Source organism: Eurytemora carolleeae, unplaced genomic scaffold (genome assembly GCF_000591075.1).
Source record: "Eurytemora carolleeae unplaced genomic scaffold, Eaff_2.0 scaffold65, whole genome shotgun sequence".
Classification (NCBI taxonomy): Eukaryota; Metazoa; Arthropoda; class Copepoda; order Calanoida; family Temoridae; genus Eurytemora; species Eurytemora carolleeae.
Window position 1 is genome coordinate 245963 of NW_019396032.1, and position 26764 is coordinate 272726.

General features: G+C 32.2%; 1 protein-coding gene across 1 annotated transcript; it reads right to left on the minus strand.

The window, feature by feature from the left end:
• Nucleotides 1-2309: 2309 nt before the first annotated feature.
• Nucleotides 2310-22571, minus strand: LOC111696973 (uncharacterized). Its single transcript, XM_023466819.1, has 8 exons — nt 22495-22571; nt 19699-19786; nt 17540-17591; nt 15465-15518; nt 9764-9814; nt 5373-5425; nt 2746-2808; nt 2310-2385 (listed from the first exon to the last, which is right to left on the minus strand). The coding sequence occupies exons 1-8, from the start codon at nt 22565-22567 to the stop codon at nt 2334-2336; spliced, it is 486 nt and encodes a 161-aa protein (XP_023322587.1). The 5' UTR covers nt 22568-22571; the 3' UTR covers nt 2310-2333.
• Between the last annotated feature and the right edge of the window lie 4193 nt (nt 22572-26764).

Below are 26764 nucleotides of genomic sequence, written 5' to 3' on the forward strand. Positions count from 1 at the left end.
CAAATTCGGAAAGTTGCAACATTCAACTCGGATCGTAAAATAATCGATTTAATTCCAAACAAATCATTCAGATATTACAAACAATAGTCATCGATTACTTTTCGACGCATTCGTTCGTATATAGTTAATAATTCATAATATTTTTGATTTTATTTTTTATATAATATTTCGCTTGCTCTGGATTTTCGAACATTCCTGGAAAATATGAAAATGTCGTCTTCATTATCAAAAATCCTCGAAACAGGAATAGTTTTCAAAAGTAACTATCAGATCATGAAAAATGAAAAAATATTATGAATTATCAACTATATATGAATGCGTCGAATAATTGCAACTTTGAATATTGCAACTTTCTGAATTTGTATGGACGCTACGTTCTTCGGTATAAGTAGTTTTTAACAATTTTCCCCTTATAGACGCAACAGATAGAAGTAAGATTAGTAGCAATCAAAAGCGCTTATTTTTCGCCGTAAGCCTACACTCCCTTTCATTTTTCGCGAACACTCCCTTTAAAAGTTTAAAACCTATGTAAGTTTGTAAAGTTTCATGAAAATGAAGATAATAAAACTTATTTTAGTTAAAATTTTAATCCATTGAAATGAGACAAAAGAATTAATGAACTTGCATATTCCTAATCAACGCGAAAGAATTTTAATTAAAATTCTTAACTTCTTATCTTCTTAGAAATGAATTGTTTTCGATCCGACATATATTAAAGAATTGAAATAAGAACAAAATTTTTTTGCCAATTTTTGCTTAAAAATTTTTCATACCCCTTTCAATTAATGTTTCAAATAAAAACGTTAAAAAGTATTTTTGAACTTATTTTATATTATTAGGTAATACTTTTTTTCTTAAAAAGCTTTATAGATTTTAATAAACTTAATGTTTAGTTCAAAAAGAATGATACTTTTAGGACGATTTATTATTTTAGATGTTTTTGTGCAACCATATTTGTAAAAGGAAAACTTGAGGAATAAGCCATGTTGCAAATGTAAAACTGCAGGATCTAGGTCACCGACAAAGGATGACACTTCAATGATAACCCAAAACTCTAAAAATCACAAAATAAAGATTTTGATATTCTGTTTTGACGCATTTACGGAACTAAATCGCTTTTTCCTCTCTTGAAACAGAAGAACATCAATATAATTTTGTGTCTTCTTCAGTCCCACAGATTGTTTTTTTTTCTAGGAAGGGAGTCCACATATTTAACATCCCTGATATGCGGTAGGTAACATATTATCTCCCTTGTACACTCAATACTTGAGAAGCTCCAAGGATAAATTTAACAAACCATTACCTCCAGAGAAAATTTACAGAGCCGGAAATTTTTTAAATGGACAGAACCGTTCAAACTAGCATTGCAAAACAGGATTGTATAAAATTCCCTCCCACACACACTAAAATGTTTTTGATTTTCTTCGCCAAATTATTGGATAAAAATCCCAAATGGATTTCTTGTTTGGTGTTTACTTGAACACAAAATATTCTTGACTCAATTATAATGTTGTACGCGGAGGTAAAAAATTTTATTTGTATTTTTTTCCTTCATAATTTTCCCTTTCACTACCTTCCCCTTTAATAACTTCTCTTTCCATAACTTATCCTTGCCCTTTAATACCTTCCCCTTCCATCCTTCTCCTTCCAATCCTTCCTCTTCCATACTTTCCCATGCTCTACCTTCCCCTTCAATACCTTCTCCTTCAATACCTCCCCCTTCCATACCTTCCCCTTCCATACCTTCCCCTTCCATACCTTCCCCTTCCACACCTTCCCCTTCCATCCCTTCCCCTTCCATACCTTCCTCTTCCATACCTTCCCTTCCGTAACTTCCCCCTTCCATACCTTCCTCTTTCATACCCTCCCCTTCCATACCTTCCCTCTTCCTCTTCCCTACCTTCCCGTTCTCTACCTTTTCCTTACTTACCTACTATCCCGTGATGGGTTTTCCCCTCCGGGGTTAACTAGCATAAAGGGATCAAGCATTGATCCTCAAATTTAAAAATGCCCACATTGGATTTTGAGATCAAGCATTAAAGAGTTTCAATAATTATATTTTTTTTTAAATAACATATATTAAAGTTTCTTAATATATTAATTAAATACATTCCGAGGTTTACAAGTCTTTTTTCTACTTTTACTCCGAATGATTTTTATTATTATTATTATCCTCTGTATTCATTATTGATCTAATTTAATATATTAAAAACATGAACATGAAGCAACTTAATAATACAATGGTTTTCAATTATGAAGATTTGTGGACTAAAGTTAGAATCTTAAATCTAGAAGTTTCGCGGATTTTCTTTTATTTGATGGATTTCTCAATTTTAGAAGAATCCGTATCTGAGTGCACGGGAAGGGTTGTTCATTGAAGTTCCTCTGAAAAAAAAAATCAATTTTATAATTATCTTTTTAGGATAAAATTTTCATAATTTATTAAAATTTCATATTGTTATTAAGTCACATACAGGGTAGGGTACCTACAAAGGATGAGACTATTATCACGAGAAGGAACTTATCAAAAATATTAGTTTTCCTTCCTTGATATTTTGAATTTTGCCTTTAAATGGACTACTTATTACTTATTACTTATAGATTTTAAGAAAGGAACAATTTTGTAGTTTCAGGGAACAACAAATTAAAAGAAAAAAGTTGTGAGAAACCCTGTAAAACCCCGAAGTGTGAAAACCTTAATTGAACAAAAAATACATTTTAAGATTAAATTTAACTTGATTTCACCTCATTTTGACAGCTTTCTCAAGAAGGTTTAGAAGCTCAGCTCGGCTCATTCTTTCCTCTTGTCTATACAATAAATAGTTCAGAACAACAAGGACATAAACCAAACTCTTTTCATAAACCAGTACATGACAGAAGGATTAATTAGTATTAATTAGTACAAAACATTTTAAAGTAGCACATACAAACCAGTACATATGCCAGTATTAATAAATTTATGATGGTATAAACCAGTACATGATAATATAAACCAGCACATCATAGTATAAACTAATACAAAACAGTATAACTAGTACATGAAAGTACATACCAGAATAAACCAGTTCATGAGATATACACTAGTATATTAACCGTAAAGTTCAGTACATGACAGTACATACTAGGATAAGTCAATACAGGACAGATTAAACGAGTCCATACCAGTATAAACCAGTACATGACAATTTAAACTAGTGCATGACAGTTTAAACTAGTACATGCCAGTATAAACTAGTACATGACAATTTAAACTAGTGCATGACAGTATAAACTAGTACATGACAGTTTAAACTAGTACATGACAGTATAAACCAGTACATGACAATTTAAACCAGTGCATGACAGTATAAACCAGTACATGACAGTTTAAACTAGTACATGACAGTATAAACTAGTACATGACAGTATATAAACAAGTATGTATCAGTATAAACCAGCATATATAAGCATAAACCAGAACATACCAGTATAAACCAGTACATGGCATTATTAAATAAGAGCGCAAACCAGTTTATAACAGTATGCTAGTATTTTTATATATTTTATGTAAGATTTGTTTGGTCTATAATAGGTGCGTAGTGGAGGGGGGTGCACTTTTGGCGAAATTTTTTTTTTGTGCACCCCCTAACGGTATTAAGAAAAAATAAAGTTTAAATCTATATTAATCTACCTGAATGTTGACTATTAGTCATCTGACCATAATTACCAATCATTTTAAATGAAACCCCACGAAAAAAAATTTGTAAATAAGATTAAGGTACAAGAAAGAATTTGAGAAATAATCATAAAATGGACAAATTATAACATTGTCGATTGATAAGAAAAGTAAAAAATATGAATATATATGTAAGTTTACTGTTTAATAAATTAGAGGCTGCCTTGACTGGCTCTAGGTTGTGCATGTCTAAGGGGGGGCAAGGGGTACTGCCCCCCCTCCACTACGCGCCTGTCTATAGAAACCAATGTTTAAATTAGATTTAATGTCTACAATTGTCAGGAGAATTTGAACATTTAAAATCAAATTTTCTTTTCAGAAAATAAAATGAAAGTGAATAGTTGACATCAGAAATTAAATCCTTTTTAGATAAAATATCTAATTTATTTTTTGTTGTAATTCAAATTTGCTCAACATTTAAAATGTTTTGAGATAAAGTTTTTCATTTCTTTTCTTCAAATACTCTTTTTGAATCATCTCACGAGAAAAATGAACCGACTCGACCTATAATAACAGATACCGTCTGTATGCCTTATTTTGCTTGTTATAGCGCTGTCGGATAAAGCGTCTTTTGTAGCAATTTTAACGTTTAGAGGCAGTAGTTACTTTTCGTCAACATTTTTTTTTGGTATTTTAGGTAAATTTATTGAAAATTTTGTGATTATTAGAGCAACAAATTTATTTATTTTTATTTTTAATCAAAATTTACGGTTTATTGCATTATCATTTACAATGTGAAGTAGAGGTTGAAATTTTTCTTTCAGAAAAAATCTCAATTTATTCGGATATATATATATTCGGATAAATATTGAATAAAAATATCAATATGTTCACTATATATATTAGGATTTATTTTAAATAAATTGTTTTCTATTATACAAACCTAATACCCCTGGCAGAAAAGATTGATTAAAAACATATAGATACATTTACAATATTATACATATGTACTAGGGGTTTTTATTTGTACATTTTTCTTTGATTTCATTTTTGAAAATTTTACGTTATATAAGAAATTATTTGAAAGCCATGGCTTTTGACAACGTCAAGTGCAAACATTTAAAAACCTCAGCTGTCGAATGCTGTGATAATCTTTTTAAGCATGTCAGCTGCCAAGTGCTATGATAAACTTTTAAAACCCAGCCAGCTGTCAGCTTTCAAGTTCTATGAAAACATTTTTATACATGTCAGCTGTCAAGTGCCATACTAAACCTATAAAAACCGGTTAGCTGTCAGCTGTAAAGTGCTATAAAAACATGATAAAAACCTGTATAAACATGTCAGCTGTCAAGTGCCATGATAAACCTATTAAAGTCGATCAGTTGTCAGCTGTCAAGTGCTATAAAAACCTATCTAAACATGTCAGATATCAAGTGCTATAATAAACCTATATAAACCTGTCAGCTGTCAAGTGCTATAATAAAGCCTATAAACATGTCAGCTGTCAAGTGCTATAATAAACCTATATAAACCTGTCAGCTGTCAAGTGCTATAATAAAACCTATAAACATGTCAGCTGTCAAGTGCTATAATAAAACCTATAAACCTGTCAGCTGTCAAGTGCTATAATAAACCTATAAACATGTCAGCTGTCAAGTGCTATAATAAACCTATATAAACCTGTCAGCTGTCAAGTGCTATAATAAAGCCTATAAACCTGTCAGCTAAAGTCTTGAAGTTGACAGCTTGAGGATGTCCCTGCCTTGAAACCTAAAAAAAGAATCTATTAACTATAAAATTATAAAACCCTTTTTCTTTTGAATAAACCACTCCAAGTCAGTAAGGGGAAATAAACCACTCCAAGTCAGTGAGGGGAAATAAACCACTCCAAGTCAGTGAGGGGAAATAAACCACTTCAAGTCAGTGAGGGGAAATAAACCACCCCAAGTCAGTGAGGGGAAATAAACCACTTCAAGTCAGTGAGGGGAAATAAACCACTCCAAGTCAGTGAGGGGAAATAAACCACTTCAAGTCAGTGAGGGGAAATAAACCACTCCAAGTCAGTGAGGGGAAATAAACCACTCCAAGTCAGTGAAGGGAAATAAACCACTTCAAGTCAGTGAGGGGAAATAAACCACTCCAAGTCAGTGAGGGGAAATAAACCACTCCAAGTCAGTGAGGGGAAATTGCTGGAAAATTCTAATATGTTTGGAAAATAAACATAGACAGCTTCGAAACAAGATTGTTAAAACTGTTCAAGTCATGTTTCAAGAAATAAAGGGTTTTCAAGAATGGGCCGGCAATGCAAAGAGAAGGATTGAATTTTACTTGTTTTAACCACAGATTTCATAGATAGGTCTGGCATTTAAGCGGTCGTTTTTACCATAGATTTCATAGATAGGTCTGGCATTTAAGCGGTTGTTTTTACCACAGATTTTATAGATATGTCTAGCATATAAGTGGTTGTTTAACCACGTATTTCATAGATAGGTCTAGCATAAAAGAGGTTGTTTTAATCACGTATTTCATAGATAGGTCTGACATATAAGAGGTTGTTTTAACCACAGATTAAACAGATAGGTCTAGCATATAAGAGGTTGTTTAACCACAGATTTCATAGATAGGTCTAGCATAAAAGAAATTGTTTTAACCACAGATTTCATATATAGGTCTGGCATATAAGAGGTTGTTTTAACCAGAGATTAAACAGATATGTCTAGCATATAAGAGGTTGTTTTAGCCGCAGATTAAACAGATAGAACTAGCACACACACGGTTGTTTTAACAACAGATTAAACAGATAGGTCTAGCATATAAGAGGTTGTTTTAACCACAGATTAAACAGATAGGTCTAGAATATAAGAGGTTGTTTTAACCACAGGTGAAACAGATAGGTCTAGCATATAAGAGGTTGTTTTAACCACATATTAAACAGATAGGTCTAGCATATAAGAGGTTGTTTTAACCACAGATTAAACAGATAGGTCTAGCATATAAGAGGTTGTTTTAACCACAGATTAAACAGATAGGTCTAGCATGTAAGCGGTTGTTTTTCCACAGATTAAACAGATAAGTCTAGAGATCAAGGGGTTGTTTTAACCACAGATAACACTGATAACAAAACAATTTCCCGTTTTGGTTCGTATAATTCATAACTATTCCAAATAATTAAATAGATATTTAAAAAACGAGTAAATTATTTTTTACATGAAGTATATAAATTAAAATATAGTTTTATTCCAAGCAGTTTTTCAAAGACCAATCAAGAGCCAGCCTCAGACCTTTAATTACAAAACAAATCCCAAAGGATAGAATTGTAGATATACAAATTCCGGGCTGCAAACTATATTTTATCTTTAAAACATCAAAAAGATAAGTTTAGAAAGAGGAAGATTTAGCTCCATGATTAAAGTTTGTGAGGTTTGAATTGGAATACCATGAAAGCACTTTCATCTCAATCTTGAATCTTAACCAGAATCTGGAAGGATCGGATTATATGAAATCCAAGATCGGATTAAATCAAATCCAACCGTGACAGGATGGGGTCGAAAAATGAATATATCTTCGCTGAATTTAAATTCGGTTGCAAGTGTCAACAACATTTGGAGAAAAAGTAAAAATGAAACAATATTTTTTTTTTCAAAAAATTTTGGTTTTAGATTTAGATTTTTACATTCAAATTCGAAACCGTTTTCATTCATTTTAGATATATTGGGGCAGTGGTTAGCTTTCAAAAGAGCTTGTTTTAAGCACCTCTATAAAATCTTGACGACCAAATAAATTTATTGGAAAATATTTGAATGGATTGGTTTAATACTCTTGGGTCAACATAGATCTTATTTTAGTCCCAATTCAACAACATTTAGATCAAACACTTTCTATGTTGCCAGAGCTGGGAACTTTGGAAACCCTTCATTTCGATCGCGGAAAATTATACATTTCTCGGCTTGTGATTGGCTGTTCGGGAATCTGCATACGCCACTTCATTGGTTGAAGTTTATACACTTTTTGAGGATGTAAACAAACAATTAAATCAATCTCAAGATTAAGAAAAAGAGAAGATCAAGCATTGATCTCAATATCCACAATTCAGGTCAACAATATTTAGATCAAACACAACTTCTGGGATCATCAATTTTAAAAAGTCTGAACTGGCACTGGAAATGGACTGGTCAAATTTAAACCTTTGATCAGAAAATGTTTTTTCAATTGCAGTTTCTCTGTACAATAAAAACGGCATTAATATTGATGCGATAGAATGAAGGAAGGAATTTGACAGAATTTATCTCTTTTAATGATAGAAACCCAATGATATCTTCTTTAATGTTACGCAGATAAAGGTTAAAGATAAAGGTCTTAAAATTTTAAATAGTAAAAGACTAAATAGTGCTTTTTATTTCTGCGCTCAATAGCGATATAGTGCATGCGTGGTGTACAACAAGGAAGATATATATATATATATACACTAGGCATCCCAATATAGTGCATGTGTGGTGTACAACAAGGAAGATATATATATATATATATATGTATACAATAGGCATCCCAATAAATTATTTGTTAATAAAAAGTGTTTGTTTTCAATCCTCCAAGAAAATGCATTCTTTTAGTAAACAAAGATAAAATGGTTTCTGGTGTATTTTCCTAGATAAACAGGGTGTTCCAGTTAACATGACAGGTGAGAGACGACTTAAAGGTCGTCTTTGAATTATGATTTATGTGAATTAAAAAAAGTTGCAAGACTTAAAAGCTTTTCAGAGGATATACCATATTTCAGAGGATATACCATATTTCAGAGGATATACCATATTTCTTTCAGAGGATATACCATATTTCAGAGGATATACCATATTTCAGAGGATATACCATATTTCGCAAAGCTCAGCTGTAAAGTTGAACTTTTTGTGCAAATTTTGTTTTTCATTAAATATATGCAGGGTAAGTAAAAAAAAGGTTGAATAGCGAGATCTTGCATATAATAAAGCATTATTTTGATAATCTCATTTTTAACAAATATGTATAAAATAAAAAAATCTGATAGTTCCTCGAACCTATTGTTACTCAAAACTAAATGATTAGAAAAATGAAGCACTGGAATATAGTTTAATTCTATCACACCTTAAAATCCTGATAGGATCAGAGATGGAATTTAAAGTTGTTTCGGAGAAAATTATCCGCAATTTTATTTTCAAAAAATATTATTTTCATGATTTTTAATCTTTTTATATTCTTTTTATAGTGTGAATTTTTATAATGGTAAAATATCTAAATTATAATTTTATGAAAGTAGGCATTCAAACTGATCTAACTTTGAGTAAAAAAAAGGTTCGCGGATTTTTTTTAAAGTGTCTTTCAGATTGTCTATAACATTTTTCTTTATTTCATACATATTTGTTAAAAATGAGATTGCAAAAAAATGCTTCTATAAATTGCAAAATCTTGCTATTCACCCTTTTTTTGACTCACCCTGTATCTTTACTGTCATGTTTAGTAAAACAACCTGTACATTTAAAGATACAAAATTTGTAAAGGAAAAACATAGCTTCATCAATTTTTAACATTTTAAATTCTGTAAATTGATTTGAGCTCGGTATTTCAAGGCAACCTGTACATTTTAATGATGAGACTGTAAAGACGACCTAAAGACGATCCCAAGGTTAAAATAAGTCTTCTGTCCTGAATATAGTCTTTTCATGGCTTATTTAATGATTTGACAAGGTAAAGAAAAAAGTTTAAAAGCAATTAAATATAAGAAACGAGAGAGTTTAAATTCTGTACAATCCGCGTTGAAGTATCATCCTTCGTGGGTCACCCTGTACTTAATTTGTAGAGGAAAACACAGTTCGGTATTTCAAGGCGATTCTATTTAAAACTTTCATTTTTGTTTTAACTGTTTTTTTTTCTTCTAACTTTTAAAAAATCGTTAAAATCATTTTGCAACACACATTTTTAATTTCTGTGAAAAATATCCTTTGTAAACATGTCTTAGCATTTCTTGAAAATGTTTCTTAAAACTATTTTAACCTTACTGTACATAAGAATATTTTAACCTTACTGTACATAAGAATATTTTAACCTTACTGTACATAAGAATTAAGATGAGAAAACCTGTAGCGCATGAGCAGACTGTACACCAGGGAGAGATATATCTCTAGATGCCTAAACATATTAAGAAATCAGGAAAAGCAGAACTTGAATAATTATTGAATCATAAGTCGGAACTATTGTGCTGAGTATCGTTAAACTTGAACGCTTGATCTCAATATCTAATGTGGGACCTTTTAAATGAATGTGAGGATCAATACTTGATCCCTGGGTTAAAGTTATCCCTGCTGGATATGACCACCAATGGATATCCCTGCAGCTGATATTACCACCAATGAATATCCCTGCTGGATACGACCACCAATGGATATCCCTGCTGGATATGACCACCAATGGATATCCCTGCTGAATATGATCACCAATGGATATCCCTGCAGGATATGACCACCAATGAATATCCCTGCTGGATATCACCACCAATGGATATCCCTGCTGGATATCACCACCAATGGATATCCCTGCAGGATATCACCACCAATGGATATCCCTGCAGGATATCACCACCAATGAATATCCCTGCTGGATATCACCACCAATGGATATCCCTGCAGCTGATATGACCACCAATAAATATCCCTGCTGGATATGACCACCAATGGATATCCCTGCTGGATATGACCACCAATGGATATCCCAGCTGGATATGACCACCAATGGATATCCCTGCAGGATATGACCACCAATGAATATCCCTGCTGGATATGACCACCAATGGATATCCCTGCAGGATATGACCACCACTTGGGATATCAAAAATGAATTGTTAATATCCGTGGGTCTGCATTTTGCAAAATAAAATGGAGATTAATAATCGATCTCGAGATCCGCAACACAAAAGTTCAGATCTCTGATTTACTTAAAATATTATTTATTTATTTATTGCGAAATTTATCAAAATGTTGTTAAGTTTAACAGTTTGAAATCTTTAAATTCAAATTTGAATCTGGATTTCCAATACACTTCCCCCCCCCCCCCCTCCACCCATTGTCAATATATTTACAAAACTTTCAACATTTTACTGCTGGCGCCTTAGATTAAAATTGGTGAAACTGTTAAATATTGAAAACGATTTGAGTTTTTAAAACTTTTTTAATTTTGATGACTTTTTTAAACAAGTGTTGATATTACCATGGAAAAAAAATAATATTCAAGAATTTAATTCAAATTTTTATTTTCTAATCCTATTTATTTTGTAACCTGGTTATATTTTAAACTATTAATTCTGCTTAATTGAATAGTCTAAGTATAAAATATAAAAGGTTTACATTATCAGTGTCCGAATTTAATAAATTTGAGCCGCGTCTTAAATCCGCTAAAAATCGCTTCAATTAAGTGCCGGCTTAAATCTTGAAACAATGAATACGGTTTTAAGTGGAACCAACCATTATTGAGCCGTGGCTTAAATTTAAGCCTCGGCTCAAATTCAAATTCGGTATCAGGCTACCAAGATAAAGGGGTTGGAAATAAGGCGCTTAGTGGGGGGGGCGTTACCCCTGTGCCCCCTAGACATGCACCCCCTTAGAGCCAGAGTCAGGCTCTTATTTATTTAACAGTAAACTAACATATATATTCAGATTTTTTACTTAGTTTTCTTCTTAATCGACAATGTCACAATGTTTATAGATGCAAACATTACCCACCGGGCCTATTTATTGGTTAAGGAATATTTATATAAGGAAATTTTAGAACGTTTCTATCAACAATGTTAAGGGACATCTTTTCTCTCACAAAGCGCCACAAAATACAGATTTAGGTATCATGAAAAAGCTTTATATGATACTGTCACCAGTGTAATCTAGTCATGATGTAATATAATTTGGTAAAAAAATAAGAAATATTTGTTTTTTAAGGTTTTTGCTCTTTTACTACTAGATTTTAAAATGATATGGTCAGATGACTAACTGTATTCCTTCAGGTAGATTAATATAGATAACGAACTTTATTTTTTTCTTAATACCGGTTTTTAGGGGGTGCACAAAAAAAATTTCGGCGCGCCTAAAATGCACCTATATAGACTAAACCTCCACTACGCGCCTGCCTGAAAAGCTTTGATTTAAACAATTCTGGGGGACCGAATTCTAGTGTCCCCTCCCCTCTGCTAATAATAATTAACTAAAGTTGCCGCTTTGTGTAACTTTCGCCCGTATGCTTAGTCAGCCTTCTATGAGGCTCTAGAAATTTAGAGAAAATGTAACTGTCTTACGCTGCTTTTGCGGCACTAGAAAGTAGTTAATATATTTAAGTTGTGTATTGATCAGTGCTTCCGCAAGAAATTTACTTTTCATATATCTGAGGCACTAAAAACATAAAATCAGGGGGATGATAATCAAAATATAATGATACTTATGTCTTAAAGACACAGCATCAAAAGACTGCCAGAATTGCTTAAGATTTTAAACGTATATGGGGGTCTCTAGCGTTGATATTTTAAACTACAAGAAACCGTAAGAATTTATTAGCGGCTTTCTCAACGTTTGGTTTGGTTTGGTAAAGTTTGGTAGATTTTACCAAGAACATTTTGGTTTATTTCTAAATCAATCCTTAATTCTTTAAGAAACATATTTATGAATAACTAGTATTGCATATTCTTTGTATTAAAAGTAGATTTTAAGGCTATACTAAAATTTAGATGAAAAAATACAAAATTGATTTAATGACCTTTAAGAGTAATGTTTTCATCGAATTTTTACAACAAAATTGTTTGAGAGAAAATCCTTCGCTTCTGTAAGTTGGAAACAAGGATAATATATATATAGATACGCTGGCAGGTAGAAACCTCCTTCCTAAATTGCTTGTAGCAGACAACTAATTTTTGTACCTCTGAGATAAAGTGCAACGAGCGACATCTATAGCAAATTGATTACTTTCTATATTCCTTTCTCCCCTTGCTGCCATCTGTAGGAAATACGCATTTGTGTTATATATAAACATACAGTACGCGTATTGCATCCTGTATAGTTCAAGTGTTGCTATCTGGACCTGTTTGACCAATAAAATTAAATTTCTAGGTAACACAAATTCATACAGTACGCGTTTTGCTTATGTTATGATCATATCAGTTGTACTTTGTCCTAGATTCGATGTACTTTTATATGTCATGATTTTTATATAAATTGCGTTAATTTACGTATGGCATTCAGTACAACTTGCACATTTAAACTTTGTCTAGTCAAATTCCTACCTCAGTTTTATTTGCATTGATTAACTTGTTTCATTAAGTACAATATGCAGTGTACATTGTTGATACTATAGTACGTATTTAGTGAATTATCACGCATAAACAAAGTGATAAATGAGCAACAATCCAGAGGATAAAATGCCAGGATAAAATTTCTACCTGCCAGCGTATCTATATATATATTATCTTTGGTTGGAAATCCCATAGTTCTCAGTTAATTTACAGATTTGGACAATTTTGGGTCGTGGACATAAAAAATGTTGATTTTTTACGAAATTATTATCAAAGTTTTCATTTTGCAATATTTCTATAATTCAATTTCAAAATTTACTTTCACATTTGTTGTCTAAACAATACAGAAATGTACACAAGGGTAAAGCAACATATTTTTTACCAATAAACATCAAAATTAGGAAAATAAAAATAATAAAACATAAATATCGCATTTAAAAAAATGGCCAAAATCAACTAAATCTGGTCCAACTTTGATTTTTTTACGAATAAGTAAGAAACTTTTTCAGATATAGAGTTGCTCAAAAAATAATTGAGCCTTTGATATAAACTCTGATTTTCTAATCCCTATATGTTTGCAACTCGTTGAAACAAACCTTTGATATTTCATACAAAGAACTCTGTTAGATCAAATAATCTAGTTTAAAATATCAAGTGTATTTAGAAAATTTGATTTTGTGATCAAAAATCAGATATCGGGTTGTGTTGCAAATGATAAAGCTTTCTGTAAAAAAAACAAGAAATTTAAAAATGAATTATAATAAAATCTGTTTTGTCCGAACAGTATCATTTTTAATTAAAAAAGAACAATTATTATTATGTCATTAACATTATAATAAACATAATTAGGGAATGTTCTGAAATATCAATTTCCTGATATATTCCTGTATATTCCTGGTGTTGGGAGTAAAATAACAATATATGTAATATGATATTTTTAGTGTTAACATTGTAAAAGATTATCACACAGGGAAGCATGTAAATTTTCTTTATATATTTATAGAAAAATATGAAAAATAAATAAGTTGAATAAACTTATATCGAACCATGCTATTTAAACACTATATCTTTTATTTCATGTATCAACATTGTAAATGAATATTTTAATTCATTTATTTGCAGTACTGTTCTGTAAACTATACCTGCAGTACTGTACTGTAGACAATACCTGCAGTACTGTACTGTAAACTATACCTGCAGTGCTGTACTGTAAACTATACCTGCAGTACTGTAATGTAAACTATACCTGCAGTACTGTACTGTAAACTTTACCTGCAGTGCTGTACTGTAAACTATACCTGCAGTACTGTACTGTAATTTATACCTGCAGTACTGTACTGTACACTATACCTGCAGTACTGTACTGTAAACTATACCTTCAGTACTGTACTGTAAACTATACCTGCAGTACTGTACTGTAAACTATACCTGCAGTACTGTACTGTAAACTATACCTTTAGTACTGTACTGTAAACTATACCTGCAGTACTGTACTGTAAACTATACCTGCAGTACTGTACTGTAAACTATACCTTCAGTACTGTACTGTAAACTATACCTGCAGTACTGCACTGTAAACTATACCTTTAGTACTGTACTGTTAACTATACCTGCAGTACTGTACTGTAAACTATGCCTGCAGTACTGTACTGTAAACTATACCTTTAGTACTGTACTGTAAACTATACCTGCAGTACTGTACTGTAATTTATACCTGCAGTACTGTACTGTAAACTATACCTGCAGTACTGTACTGTAAACTATACCTGCAGTACTGTACTGTAAACTATACCTGCAGTACTGTACTTTAAACTATGCCTGCAGTACTGTACTGTAAACTATACCTGCTGTACTGTACTGTATACTATACCTGCAGTACATTACAGTAAACTATACCTGAAGTACTGTACTGTAAACTATACCTACAGTACTGTACTATAAACTATACCTAAAGTACTATACTGTATAGTATACCTGCAGTACTGTACTGTAAACTATACCTGTAGTACTGTACTGTAAACTATACCTTTAGTACTGTACTGTAAACTATACCTGCAGTACTGTACTGTAAACTATACCTGCATTACTGTACTGTAAACTATACCTGCAGTACTGTACTGTAAACTACAGGGTGTTCCAATAAACATGGGAATTTAGTGACGACTTTATATCGTCTTCGATCCATGTGGCATTTTTTCAGGAAAAAAATTATTGCAGTATTCCAGCTTATACATCTGATATCAAAAACGCCTGGTCTTGAGATTTTTAAAGTGTGGTCTACCATTTTGTATCCTCAAAATGGACGGAGATTTTGCAAAATTGGTACAAATTTCAATTTATTTCATAAATCCAAACTGTCTTAAAATCTAATATCTTCATGAATTTTTAAAATACAAGAAATGTAAACCACTTTATGAAAAGCTCGTCAGACAGTCTCTTTTTTTATATTCTTTGTCATGCATTAAATATCAGAAGTCAAGTCGTCTCTCAGGGTTTTTGGGATACTCTCTATACCTGGAGGGGAGGGAGTATTATATCCTCACGATAGATTTGAGGGACCTCAGCCACCTATAATAATAATAATAATAACAATAATAATAATAATGATAATAATAATAATGATGATGATGATATTAATAAGAAAATACTCTTTTCTATTTGAATTTTAGTTCAGAAACATAAATATCAGGGCTTTGTCATTTATCCTTTTAACCCATTAATCAATAAATTATCTAAAGCAATTTTTGCAATACTGTAAATCAGGGGCGTAAATAGGGGGGGTTATTGGGTTTATTTACCCCCCCCCCCCTAGAATCCGCCACGACGGCTTTTTCATGGAGGATGTGTTGTTACTTTGTTTTTGTTTTAAAAAAAGGTTGATTTTAAAATTGAATATCTTTAAAATTTGCACGAAAATAATTTAAATATGCAGATACTTCAGATATTTCAGATTTTAAGTCAACATATTTTAAATGATTCTAAATTCTAAAGTGATAGTCAATGTCAATACAATTAGATGTTTTTTAATAGAAAAAAGGGTATGGGCAATGAAGAATACATTTTTACTTCTTAATAATGTCATTTCCATATTCGATTTATTTAAGATCTTAACATACTACATTGACGACAAGAAAACTTTAGAAATTAGAAAATTATTTGACATTATATATTACAAATTTAAAACCACTCAATAGCTCTTCCATAAGAGGAATTAAAATCGAAAAATTTTCATTTCTAACATTTTTTTCTGTAATAAAATGAGAGAATTTGCGAGAATAAAATGAAAAATAGTTGTATGAAAGAAAATAAATGTTTGAATAACAACAAAAGAAACAGATGTATAAATAGCAACACAAGAAACAGATGTATGAATAACAACACAAGAAATGGATTTATGAATAACAACACAAGAAACAGATGTATGAATAACAACAAAAGAAACAGATATATGAATAGCAACACAAGAAACAGATATATGAATAACAACACAAGAAATGGATGTATGAATAACAACACAAGAAACAGATGTATGAATAACAACACAAGAAACATATGTATGAATAACAACACAAGAAACAGATGTATGAATAGCAACACAAGAAATAGATGTATGAATAACAACACAAGAAATGGATGTATGAATAAAAACAAAAGAAATGGATGTATGAATAACAACACTAGAAATGGACGTATGAATAACAACACAAGAAACATTGAATTACAACACAAGAAATGGATGTATGAATAACAACACAAGAAACAGATGTATGAATAACAACACAAGAAATAGATGTATGAATAACAACACAAGAAATAGATGTATGAATAACAACACAAGAAATAGATGTATGAATAACAACACAAGAAATAGATGTATGAATAACAACACAAGAAATAGATGTATGAATAACAACACAAGAAATAGATGTATGAATAACAACACAAGAAATAGATGTATGAATAACAACACAAGAAATAGATGTATGAATAACAACACAAGAAATAGATGTATGAATAACAACACAAGAAATAGATGTATGAATAACAACACAAGAAACAGATGTAAGAATAATAACACAAGAATTGAATGTTTGAAAAACAGCACAAGAAACAGATGTTTGAATAACAACACAAGAAATGGATGTATGAATATCAACACAACAAACAGATGTATGAATAACAACACAAAAAAAAGATGTATGAATAAGAACACAAGAAACAGATGTATGAATAACAAAACAAGAAACAGATGTATGAATAACAACACAAGAAACAGATGTATGAATTACAACACAAGAAACAGATGTATGAATAACAACACAAGAAACAGATGTATGAATAAGAACACAAGAAACAGATGTATGAATAACAACACAAGAAACAGATGTATGAATAACAACACAAGAAACAGATGTATGAATAACAACACAAGAAACAGATGTATGAATAACAACACAAAAAACAGATGTATGAATAACATCACAAGAAACAGATGTATGAATAACAAAACAAGAAACAGATGTATGAATAACATCACAAGAAACGATGAACTTATGAATTAAAAAGTAATATTTTCTTATATTCTCCACCTGTGGGGATTGTAGTCTACGTAGAGGAGGAATATTTACAATCCTCGACTCTCTAAATACAACATGGTGTCTTCAGGTTAGAACATTTAATGCTTTTATTAAATCTATTAAACTACCAAAATACGATTTAAGGAACGAAATCCGCGAGATTTCATTTTTAATGAAATTTTTTATAGGTTTTATAGATTCAAAGGAAATGCAGCTAGACAGGACCATTTAAACCTTAGTCTGCTCATCGAAGACAAGACATCCTTATTTTCCAGCTAAAAAATAGTGCCAAGTGTACGATGTATACACTGTACAGTGTACAGTGCACAGTACAGTGCGATTGACATCATATGGTTTCCGAAAGCACTCATTTTTTAGTTAGATCGTTTAGAGTTGATTGGACGGACATGGAGGGTCATTTGAAATTAAGTGAACAGTCACTTTAAAATCACTTTTTTTATTATCAGCCAGATATTGAGAAAAAGTTAATTTTGTTCATGAACAATAATATATCTTTTAAAGATTATTTTTATTTTTTAACTTTCTCTGAAACATAATATATAGAGTCCTCCCCCCATAGTGTCAGCTATTTTTATTATTCTTCAAAATGCATTGTTAGCTAGTAGCGCGCTCTTGAAAACTTTTCTTTAAAGTGTTTTTAATAAAACAAATTCGAACAAAAACTTCAATATATTTTTCTCAAAATTATATACATTAATAACCTGTAAAACTGTTGAGGTGAAGAAATAAAATGATAAAATTAATTATCTTTGATTATTCAGATATTTTTCTCTTAATATCCCTGATACTATATAAATATATATATAGGATCCTATAGATATATAATACTCCCCTGGTAGGATCCTATAATTTACCTGACAGGGTTCTCCCTCCTGGAATCCCTGATCCTCCTGACAGGATTAAACTTCTATATATCACCTGGCAGGATCCTCCCTCCTAGTATCCCTGATCCTCCTGATAGGATTAAACTCCTATATATCACCTGGTAGGATCCTATATATCCCCTGGTAGGATTCTATATATCCCCTGGTAGGATTCTAAATATCCCCTGGTAGGATATGATATATCACCTGGTAGGATCCTATATATCCCCTGGTAGGATCCTATATATCCCCTGGTAGGATTCTGTATATCCCCTGGTAGGATTCTGTATATCCCCTGGTAGGATCTGATATATCACCGGGTAAGATCCTATATATCCCCTGGCAGGATTCTATATATCCCCTAGTAGGATTCTATATATCCCCTGGTAGAATCCTATATATCCCCTGGTAGGATTCTGTATATCCCCTGGTAGGATTCTGTATATCACCTGGTAGGATTCTGTATATCACCTGGCAGGATCCTCCCTCCTAGTATCCCTGATCCTACTGACAGGATTAAACTCCTATATATCCCCTGGTACGATCCTATATATATCACCTGACTGGGTCCTATATATCCTTTGGTAAGATCCTATATATCCCCTGGTAGAATCATATATATCTCCCATGGTAGGATCCTATATATCCCATGGTAGGATCCTATATATCCCCTGGTAGGATTCTATTTATCCCCTGGTAGGATCCTATATATTCCCTGGTAGGATCCTATATATCCCCTGGTAGGATTCTATATATCCCCTGGTAGGATTCTATATATCCCCTGGTAGGATCCTATATATTCCCTGGTAGGATCCTATATATCCCCTGGTAGGATTCTATATATCCACTGGTAGGATTCTGTATATCCCCTGGTAGGATCTGATATATCCCCTGGTAGGATCCTATATATCCCCTGGTATGATTCTATATATCCCCTGGTAGGCTTCTGTATATTCCCTGGTAGGATCTGATATATCACCTGGCAGGATCTGATATATCCCCTGGTAGGATCCTGTATATCCCCTGGAAGGATTCTATATATCCCCTGGTAGGATCTGATATATCACCTGGCAGGATCCTTTATATCCCCTGGTAGGATTCTATATATCCCCTGGTAGGATTCTTTATATCCCCTGTTAGGATCAGATATATCATCCGGTAGGATCTGATATATCACCTGGCAGGATCCTATATATCCCCTGGTAGGATTCTATATATCCCCTGGTAGGATTCTGTAAATCCCCTGTTAGGATCTGATATATTACGTGGCAGGATCTGATATATTACCTGGCAGGATCGTCCCTCCTGGTACCCCTGATCCTCCTGACAGGATTAAAGCTTCGATGAGAATACATTCTCTTCTCTCTACCCCAGTCTAAAAACAAGATAAAATCAAAATGAAGACGATCTTGTCATCTTATGTGAAACAGCACGCGGTAACGGGTTCAGGAACTTTAAAGTTTTCATGTCCAATACTTTCAGAGATAATTGCGCGGAATATATTTAGTATTTTTACATTCATGTTTGCCCGCAGGTTTACAATCATGTTTTTCTGTATAGAATCATTAAATAGCCTGTAGAAATATATTTACGTTTCGGATAGAGAACAAAATTTAAACTTTAACCGTAATAATTAAACATTTTTAGGTCGTCATTAGTCAAATCCTTTGTCGGTCAATCTTTGGATGAAAACTAAATTCTTTTTCCGAATTTCTGAACACACAGAGATCCAAACATCAATAAAAAGTTGCAACGATTTTCAAACCTTGGTGGACTTCAAATTGTTTATTTTACCTCACTATAAATTACTTATTTTTTAGTAGCCTTAGATTTGTACATTTTAGAAATATTACATATGTGAGTGCTTGCAACCTTTGGATCCCTGCGTATCTGGTTTCAAATGTGCACTGCCATAAGTAAAATCTCATTAATTTGTTAGTTTAGGTCAAAAAAATTGATTTAGACCAGCGCCGGATAGAGGACAGAGGCCAGAGTGCTTCGGCTAGGATCGACTGGCGACCAGGGTGCTAAGCAAAACACTGTCTGTTTGTTTTCATTTTACAATCACGAGGGGGTCACGGGCCCACAGCGTTGGAGTTTTCCAAATTCAAAATGAATAATGAAAACTTGATAATTGAATTGAAGATAATAAAGAATAAGATGATTATAAATATAAGTATATATATATATATATATATATATATTTATATATGAATGAACATATTGATGATGTCAGCTATTAGCTTTCATTTACTAATGTGATACCAAATTAAGCAATATTAATCAATATCAATTAATAAATTTGTATTTAAGTTATTGTGTAGAAGTAAACTATGGAATAGGACATTTGAGCAATTAATCTCTTCTGTTTTTGATGTAAATTTTACATTTTTTTATTTTTTTTTTATCGATTTTGATGGTTATTATATCGTTAGAACTGACTAGGGTCAACCCAGACCGAAATATATTTTCAATAAATGTGGAACTAACATCTACTTTTTTACTCTACAGAGGTTTGGTCCATCACCATCACTGAATTTTAAAAGTTTATTATTTGCCACGAACACACCACATATTCTCTTTTGATATTGTTATTTATTCTACCCTGATATATAACTATTTGAAATATTCTCGCCCTCATATCAATTTTTAAAAACACGAAAACAAATATGCAATGGCCACAACAATAGTTTAAATCTATATAATAAAGCAAGACATTCGTATATATGTTCACTATAAGCCGGCCAAACGGCTGGACCGAATGGGCTGAAACTTTTTGTGTACGCTCATGGATAGCCTGGGGGTGACATAGACTAAATTTCTTTTTTTTGCCAACGCTACGTTTTTTTTCTTAAGCATACTTACATACATAACATGTTCAAAAATGAAAAGAAACAGATAAAAATGCTTACATTTAAAAATAAGAAAGGAAATAAAGGTGTGTTTTAATATCTTTATTACTTTTTCGCTTTCATATTTTGGGAATGTTAAGAAATGTAAAAATAGAAAGTATTCGTATTTTAAGCAATAATTAGTTGAGCTTTTAGTTGTTCAAGGGAGTGTTCGCGAAAAATGAAAGGGGTATAGGCTTACGGCGAAAAACAATCGCGTTTGATCGCTGCTAATCTTACTTCTATCTATTGCGTCTATAAGGAGAAAATTGTTAAAAACGACTCATACCGTAGAACGCAGCTCCCATACAAGTCAGAAAGTTGCAACATATGACTCTAGTTGTGAAAACATCAATTTTTATTCCAAACAAACAACTCAGTTATTTCAACCTATAATTATCGATAATTTTTCGACGCATTCGTATATAGTTGTTATTTCATAATATTTTTATTTGTTTTATATAAAATGCACTTAAAACACAGATTTTTTGGCCGCCAGATGTCTCCGCTCTCGATGCTCTGAATGATTCCAGTGGCGGAGACACCTAGCGTGGGAAATATACGTGTTTTAGGTGTATTGTATATAAAACAAATAAAAAATATTATGACAAATCAATTATATACAAATGCGTTGAAAAATTATCAATGATTATAGGTTGTAATATCTGAATGATTTGTTTAAAATTAAATTGATTTTTTTACAATCCGAGTCGTATGTTTCAACTTTCTGAATTTGTATGGACTTTATGTTCTTCGGTATGAGTCATTTTTAAAAATTTTATCCTTATAGACGCAACAGATAGTTAAGTAAGATTAGTAGTGATCAAAAGCCGTAAGCCTACCCCCTTCATTTTTCGCGAACACTCCCTTTAAACATAAGACATTATTTGAAAAGTAAAGACTTCAAAGATGTTTGTCAAAATATAAAAGATTTGTTAGATTAGTTAAATGAGCTTCCAGGAGATGAAAAATATAGCAAAAAATAATTTTTCTATTTATTTTTTGTCCCTGTGTTTTAACCTGTGTCTCACCTTGATTAGATCAGCAATTAAAAATTTAGTTTTTCAAGTGTTAAATATTTGTTAATTTGTTTTACTTGAGCTCCAGGACTTAAATAAAACTTAAAGCAATGATGAAATTGAAAAAGATTTATAAAAAATCTTTTTTCTTGGATCTTAATTAATTGTCTAACCTTGGTCTAGATCTGCAGAGGAAAGTGTAGATCCAACAAGAACAAGAACACACACAAAGATTAGGTTTTGCATTGAAGTTTCTGAAAAAGATGAAAATTTTTGAAAGGATCTGAGTCTTAGCCTAAAACTTTCAAGATATCTTTGAAACCTTTGATATTTCAAACTATGCTCTGCATTCTGCTTTTGAAAATTTAAGTTTGTGGCAAAAACTAGTTCATTTGGTATGAAAACCCACATTTAGAGTAAGGTTTGCGTAAAACTTTATTTTCCGTGTGAGACTTTGGGGCATAAAGCTACATATCATGAAGCCGTTTAAATTTTTTTTTCATAATTGAAGAATTAGTCATATTTTTTGTAAAACATCATTTTTTTGTTTCAGAAACATCTTTTTTATTTGCAAAAATACAGTTTTTACGCAGTTCTAACATTTTTTGTCACGTTTTTAAAAAAAAATCATTATTTTCATCTTCTGAGAGATATGCTTGGTTCGGTGGACATTGTCTATCTGACTCCGAGAGTGTTGGTTCTTCTGAATTTATATTTGCTCCTAACCTCCGCTCCTCCTACTTACATTCCATCTTGGAGATATAATTCACTCCTTAGATTCATCCATCCTTCCTTCTTTTAATATGTCCTCGCTAGAACTATCGTTCTTACAGTTCTTAATCCTTCCTGGAGATATCGTTCTCTCATCTTATTCATACATCCTTCCTACTTTAATTCCTTCTTAGAGATATCGTTCTCTTCTCTAATTCATATTTCTTTCCTACTCTTATTCAATCCTGGAGATATCGCTCTCTCCTCTTATACGTTCATCCTTCATTCTTTCATTACATCTTTGAGCTGATCGTTCTCTGTTTTCATTCACCATACAGCTATAGTTTATTTTATATGTTACTTTCATTCCATTCCCAGAACTCTCTTTCTCTCCTCTTATTCATCTATCCTTCCTATTTTCAATCCCTCTTGGAGATATCGTTCTCTTTTCTTATTCATCCATCCTTCCTATTTACATTCCATCCTGGAGGTATCGTTCTTTCCTCTGACGCATCCATCATTCCTACTTTCTTCCTACTTTTATTCATTCACGGAGATATCGTTCTCTTCTCTTATTCATCCATCTATCATGCTCTTATTCCATCCTAGAGATATCATTCTCTCCTCTTATTCATCTATCTCTCATACTCTTATTCCATCCTAGAGATATCATCCTCGTTTCTTATTTTGATTTATTCAATCTTCTTACTCTTACTCCTTCCCCAAGCTACAGTCTTTTTTCATTTTGATCCAACCTTCCAACTCTTATTCCACCCCGGAGCTATCTTTCTCTTCTAATTCATCTTTCCTTCCTACTTTTGTTTAATCTTGAAGCTTTCTCTCATTCTTGACTATCCTTCTCTCCCCTAATTCATCTGTCCGTCCTACTTTCATTACGTCTTAAAGTCCTGGAGATATATTTTACTTCTATTATTTATCAATCCGTCAAACTCTTTCCCACCCCAGAGCCATCTTTCTCACCTCTAACTCATCTTTTCTTCCTACTTTTGTTTAATCTTGAAACTTTCTCCCTCCTATTGATCAATCCTACTTACATTCCATTCCTAGAGCTAGCGTTTTCTCCTCTTATTCATCCGTCTATCCTACTCTTATTCCATTCTTAAACTTAAATCTTTATCTTCTCTATCTCATCTTTCCTTCCTACTTTCTACTCTTATTCTATCCTGGAGCTTTCGTTATCTTCTCTATCTTATCTTTCATTCCTACATTTGTTAAAGCCTGAAGACATATTTCTCTTCGCGTATTCATTCATCCTTCCTATACTCCTATTCTATCCTGGAGCTTTCGTTATCTTCTCTATCTCATTTTTCCTTTCTACATTTATTTAATCCTGAAGATATACTTCTCTTCTTAAATTCATCCATCCTTCCTATACTCTTATTCTATCCTGGAGCTTTCGTTCTCATCTCTATCTCATTTTTCCTTCCTACATTTATTTAATCCTGAAGATATATGTCTCTTCGCTTATTTATCCATCCTTTCTACTCTTATTCCATCCATGAGCCATCGTCCCTAGCTCATCTATTCTTCCAGCTTTTATTTCATCCTAGAACTATCGTGTCTTTTCCTTATTCATTTATAGAAATAAGAAATAAGAAAAAGGAAGGTGTAAACAAAAAGGGTGAAATGAAAACGTAAGAAAAAATCAAAATTAAACTTAATGTTTTCTTAAATGAAGCCTGGCGGAAGAAAAAACATATTTGAATGATCTCCAAGTTGTAATAACCCAGTGGTGTAATGGACTACTGAATATTCGTTATATAGATTCTGAAAAGTCAGTTGCTCAGCTAATGAGCTGGGTCACGAATATATCAAGTTGACCTTTCATTAAGGTGGTGGGGGAGAAGAAAACAAAGAATGAAAAAGTAAAAAAATCTTTAGATATTTTATTCGTTATTTAAAATTTCTAGAAAACTCATTTACTGTTAAATGCAATTATTGCAAAAAATATAAACAATTAAAGAGTGAATTGTGAAAATAGCTCTTTTGATCAAGTGTTAAAGCTCTTCTGTTTTCGAAAATTTTCAATCATGTAAACTTGAAAATTTTATTGTTTTATCTTGGAGAAAATTATAACCTGGGAAAGATTGTTTACAGGGATATCCAAAAAACATTGGATTTAAATTCAATAAAAATATTAGGACAATATAAGTAACTTTTATTTAAGATTAATATCAACTATCAACTAAGAGCACCCCTTCATTCTTTTTCTTTCCTATTGCGATGATGGAGATATTATTGTTTTTTTCTTCAAAAATAAATAATCTACAATTATCTAAGTTTTTTCAGAAAAAAAACTCACTTTTAAAGATTAAAACAGTATACCAAAATTTTTTTGAGAGCAAATGTCTAAACTGTACTGCTAAGAATAGTAATTGTGTTAATATTCATGTTTCCTGAATTTCCCCTGTGCTATTAATTGTGCACATGTATGTTAATATTCATGTATTGTGAACCCCCCTGTACTATTAATTGTGCAGATGTGTGTTAATATTCATGAATTCTGAACCCCTTGTACTATTAATTGTGCAGATGTGTGTTAAAATTCATGTATTGTGAACCCCCTGTACTATTAATTATGCAGAAGTGCGTTAATATTCATGTATTGTGAACCCCCTCTACTATTAATTGTGCAGATGTGTTTTAAAATTCATGTATTGTGAACCCCCCTGTGCTATTAATTGTGCAGATGTGTGTTAATATTCATGTATTGTGAGCCCCCCTGTACTATTAATTGTGCAGATGTGTGTTAATATTCATGTATTGTGAACCCCCCTGTACTATTAATTGTGCAGATGTATGTTAATATTCATGTATTGTGAACCCCCCTGTACTATTAATTGTGCAGATGTGTGGGAATATTCAGAGATTTCTCAGAGAACACCATATAACCATGTTCTGCATGAGTAACTGAGTAATCTAGGTTTTATCTGTATCTCTGAAAAATGAATGAGGAAGAACAGTTAAAGTCTTTATCATTTTGTTTGGATGTTTGATCATAACTCAGAAACCCTTCTACCGATTTGTCTCAAATTTTGATTAAGAACTCGGTAGAACCACGGAAATGCTCTTAGCCTGAGTCCGAATTTACTGAATTTGAGCCTCGTCTCAAATCTGCCAAAAACTGGTTTCAATTGAGCGAAGCCTAAATTTTCTAACATTACATACAATTTTAAATGAAACCAACCCTATTTGAGTGACTGCGCAAATCCTGTAATGCAATTAACCCAGTCCATGTTTGTAGATAGATATAACTTCATCATACCCAGAACTGTAATTTTAATGCATAATACATATTTAGGACCTAATTTGTAATTACAGTGTGAATAACCCAATTTACCATGAATCAAGAAATAAAGTCAGTTAATTGAGACTCTTTTTTGATTTCGTTATCAGAAGTATAGTAAGCTTTCGGTTCTCGTTGAATATTATACGAGTTAAGAAATTACCTGTGTGGCTTTTAGAACTAGGGAGTTAAGCCTGGTCGAGATTTGGACTTTGTGTCCTTTAGAACCGGTGTGGCATTTAGAATCGGAGAGTTAGTCCTGGTTGATCTTGGTAAGGAGTAGACCTGGATAGATATGTCTCGAGTAAATTGTTATGGAGTAGGTATTTGCTACAAAACTGATGGCAGCGGCGTGAATCAAGGAACCCAAAATTAGATGTAAATGCCCAGACCTACAAGGAAGACGAATTAAGTTAGTACTTGGT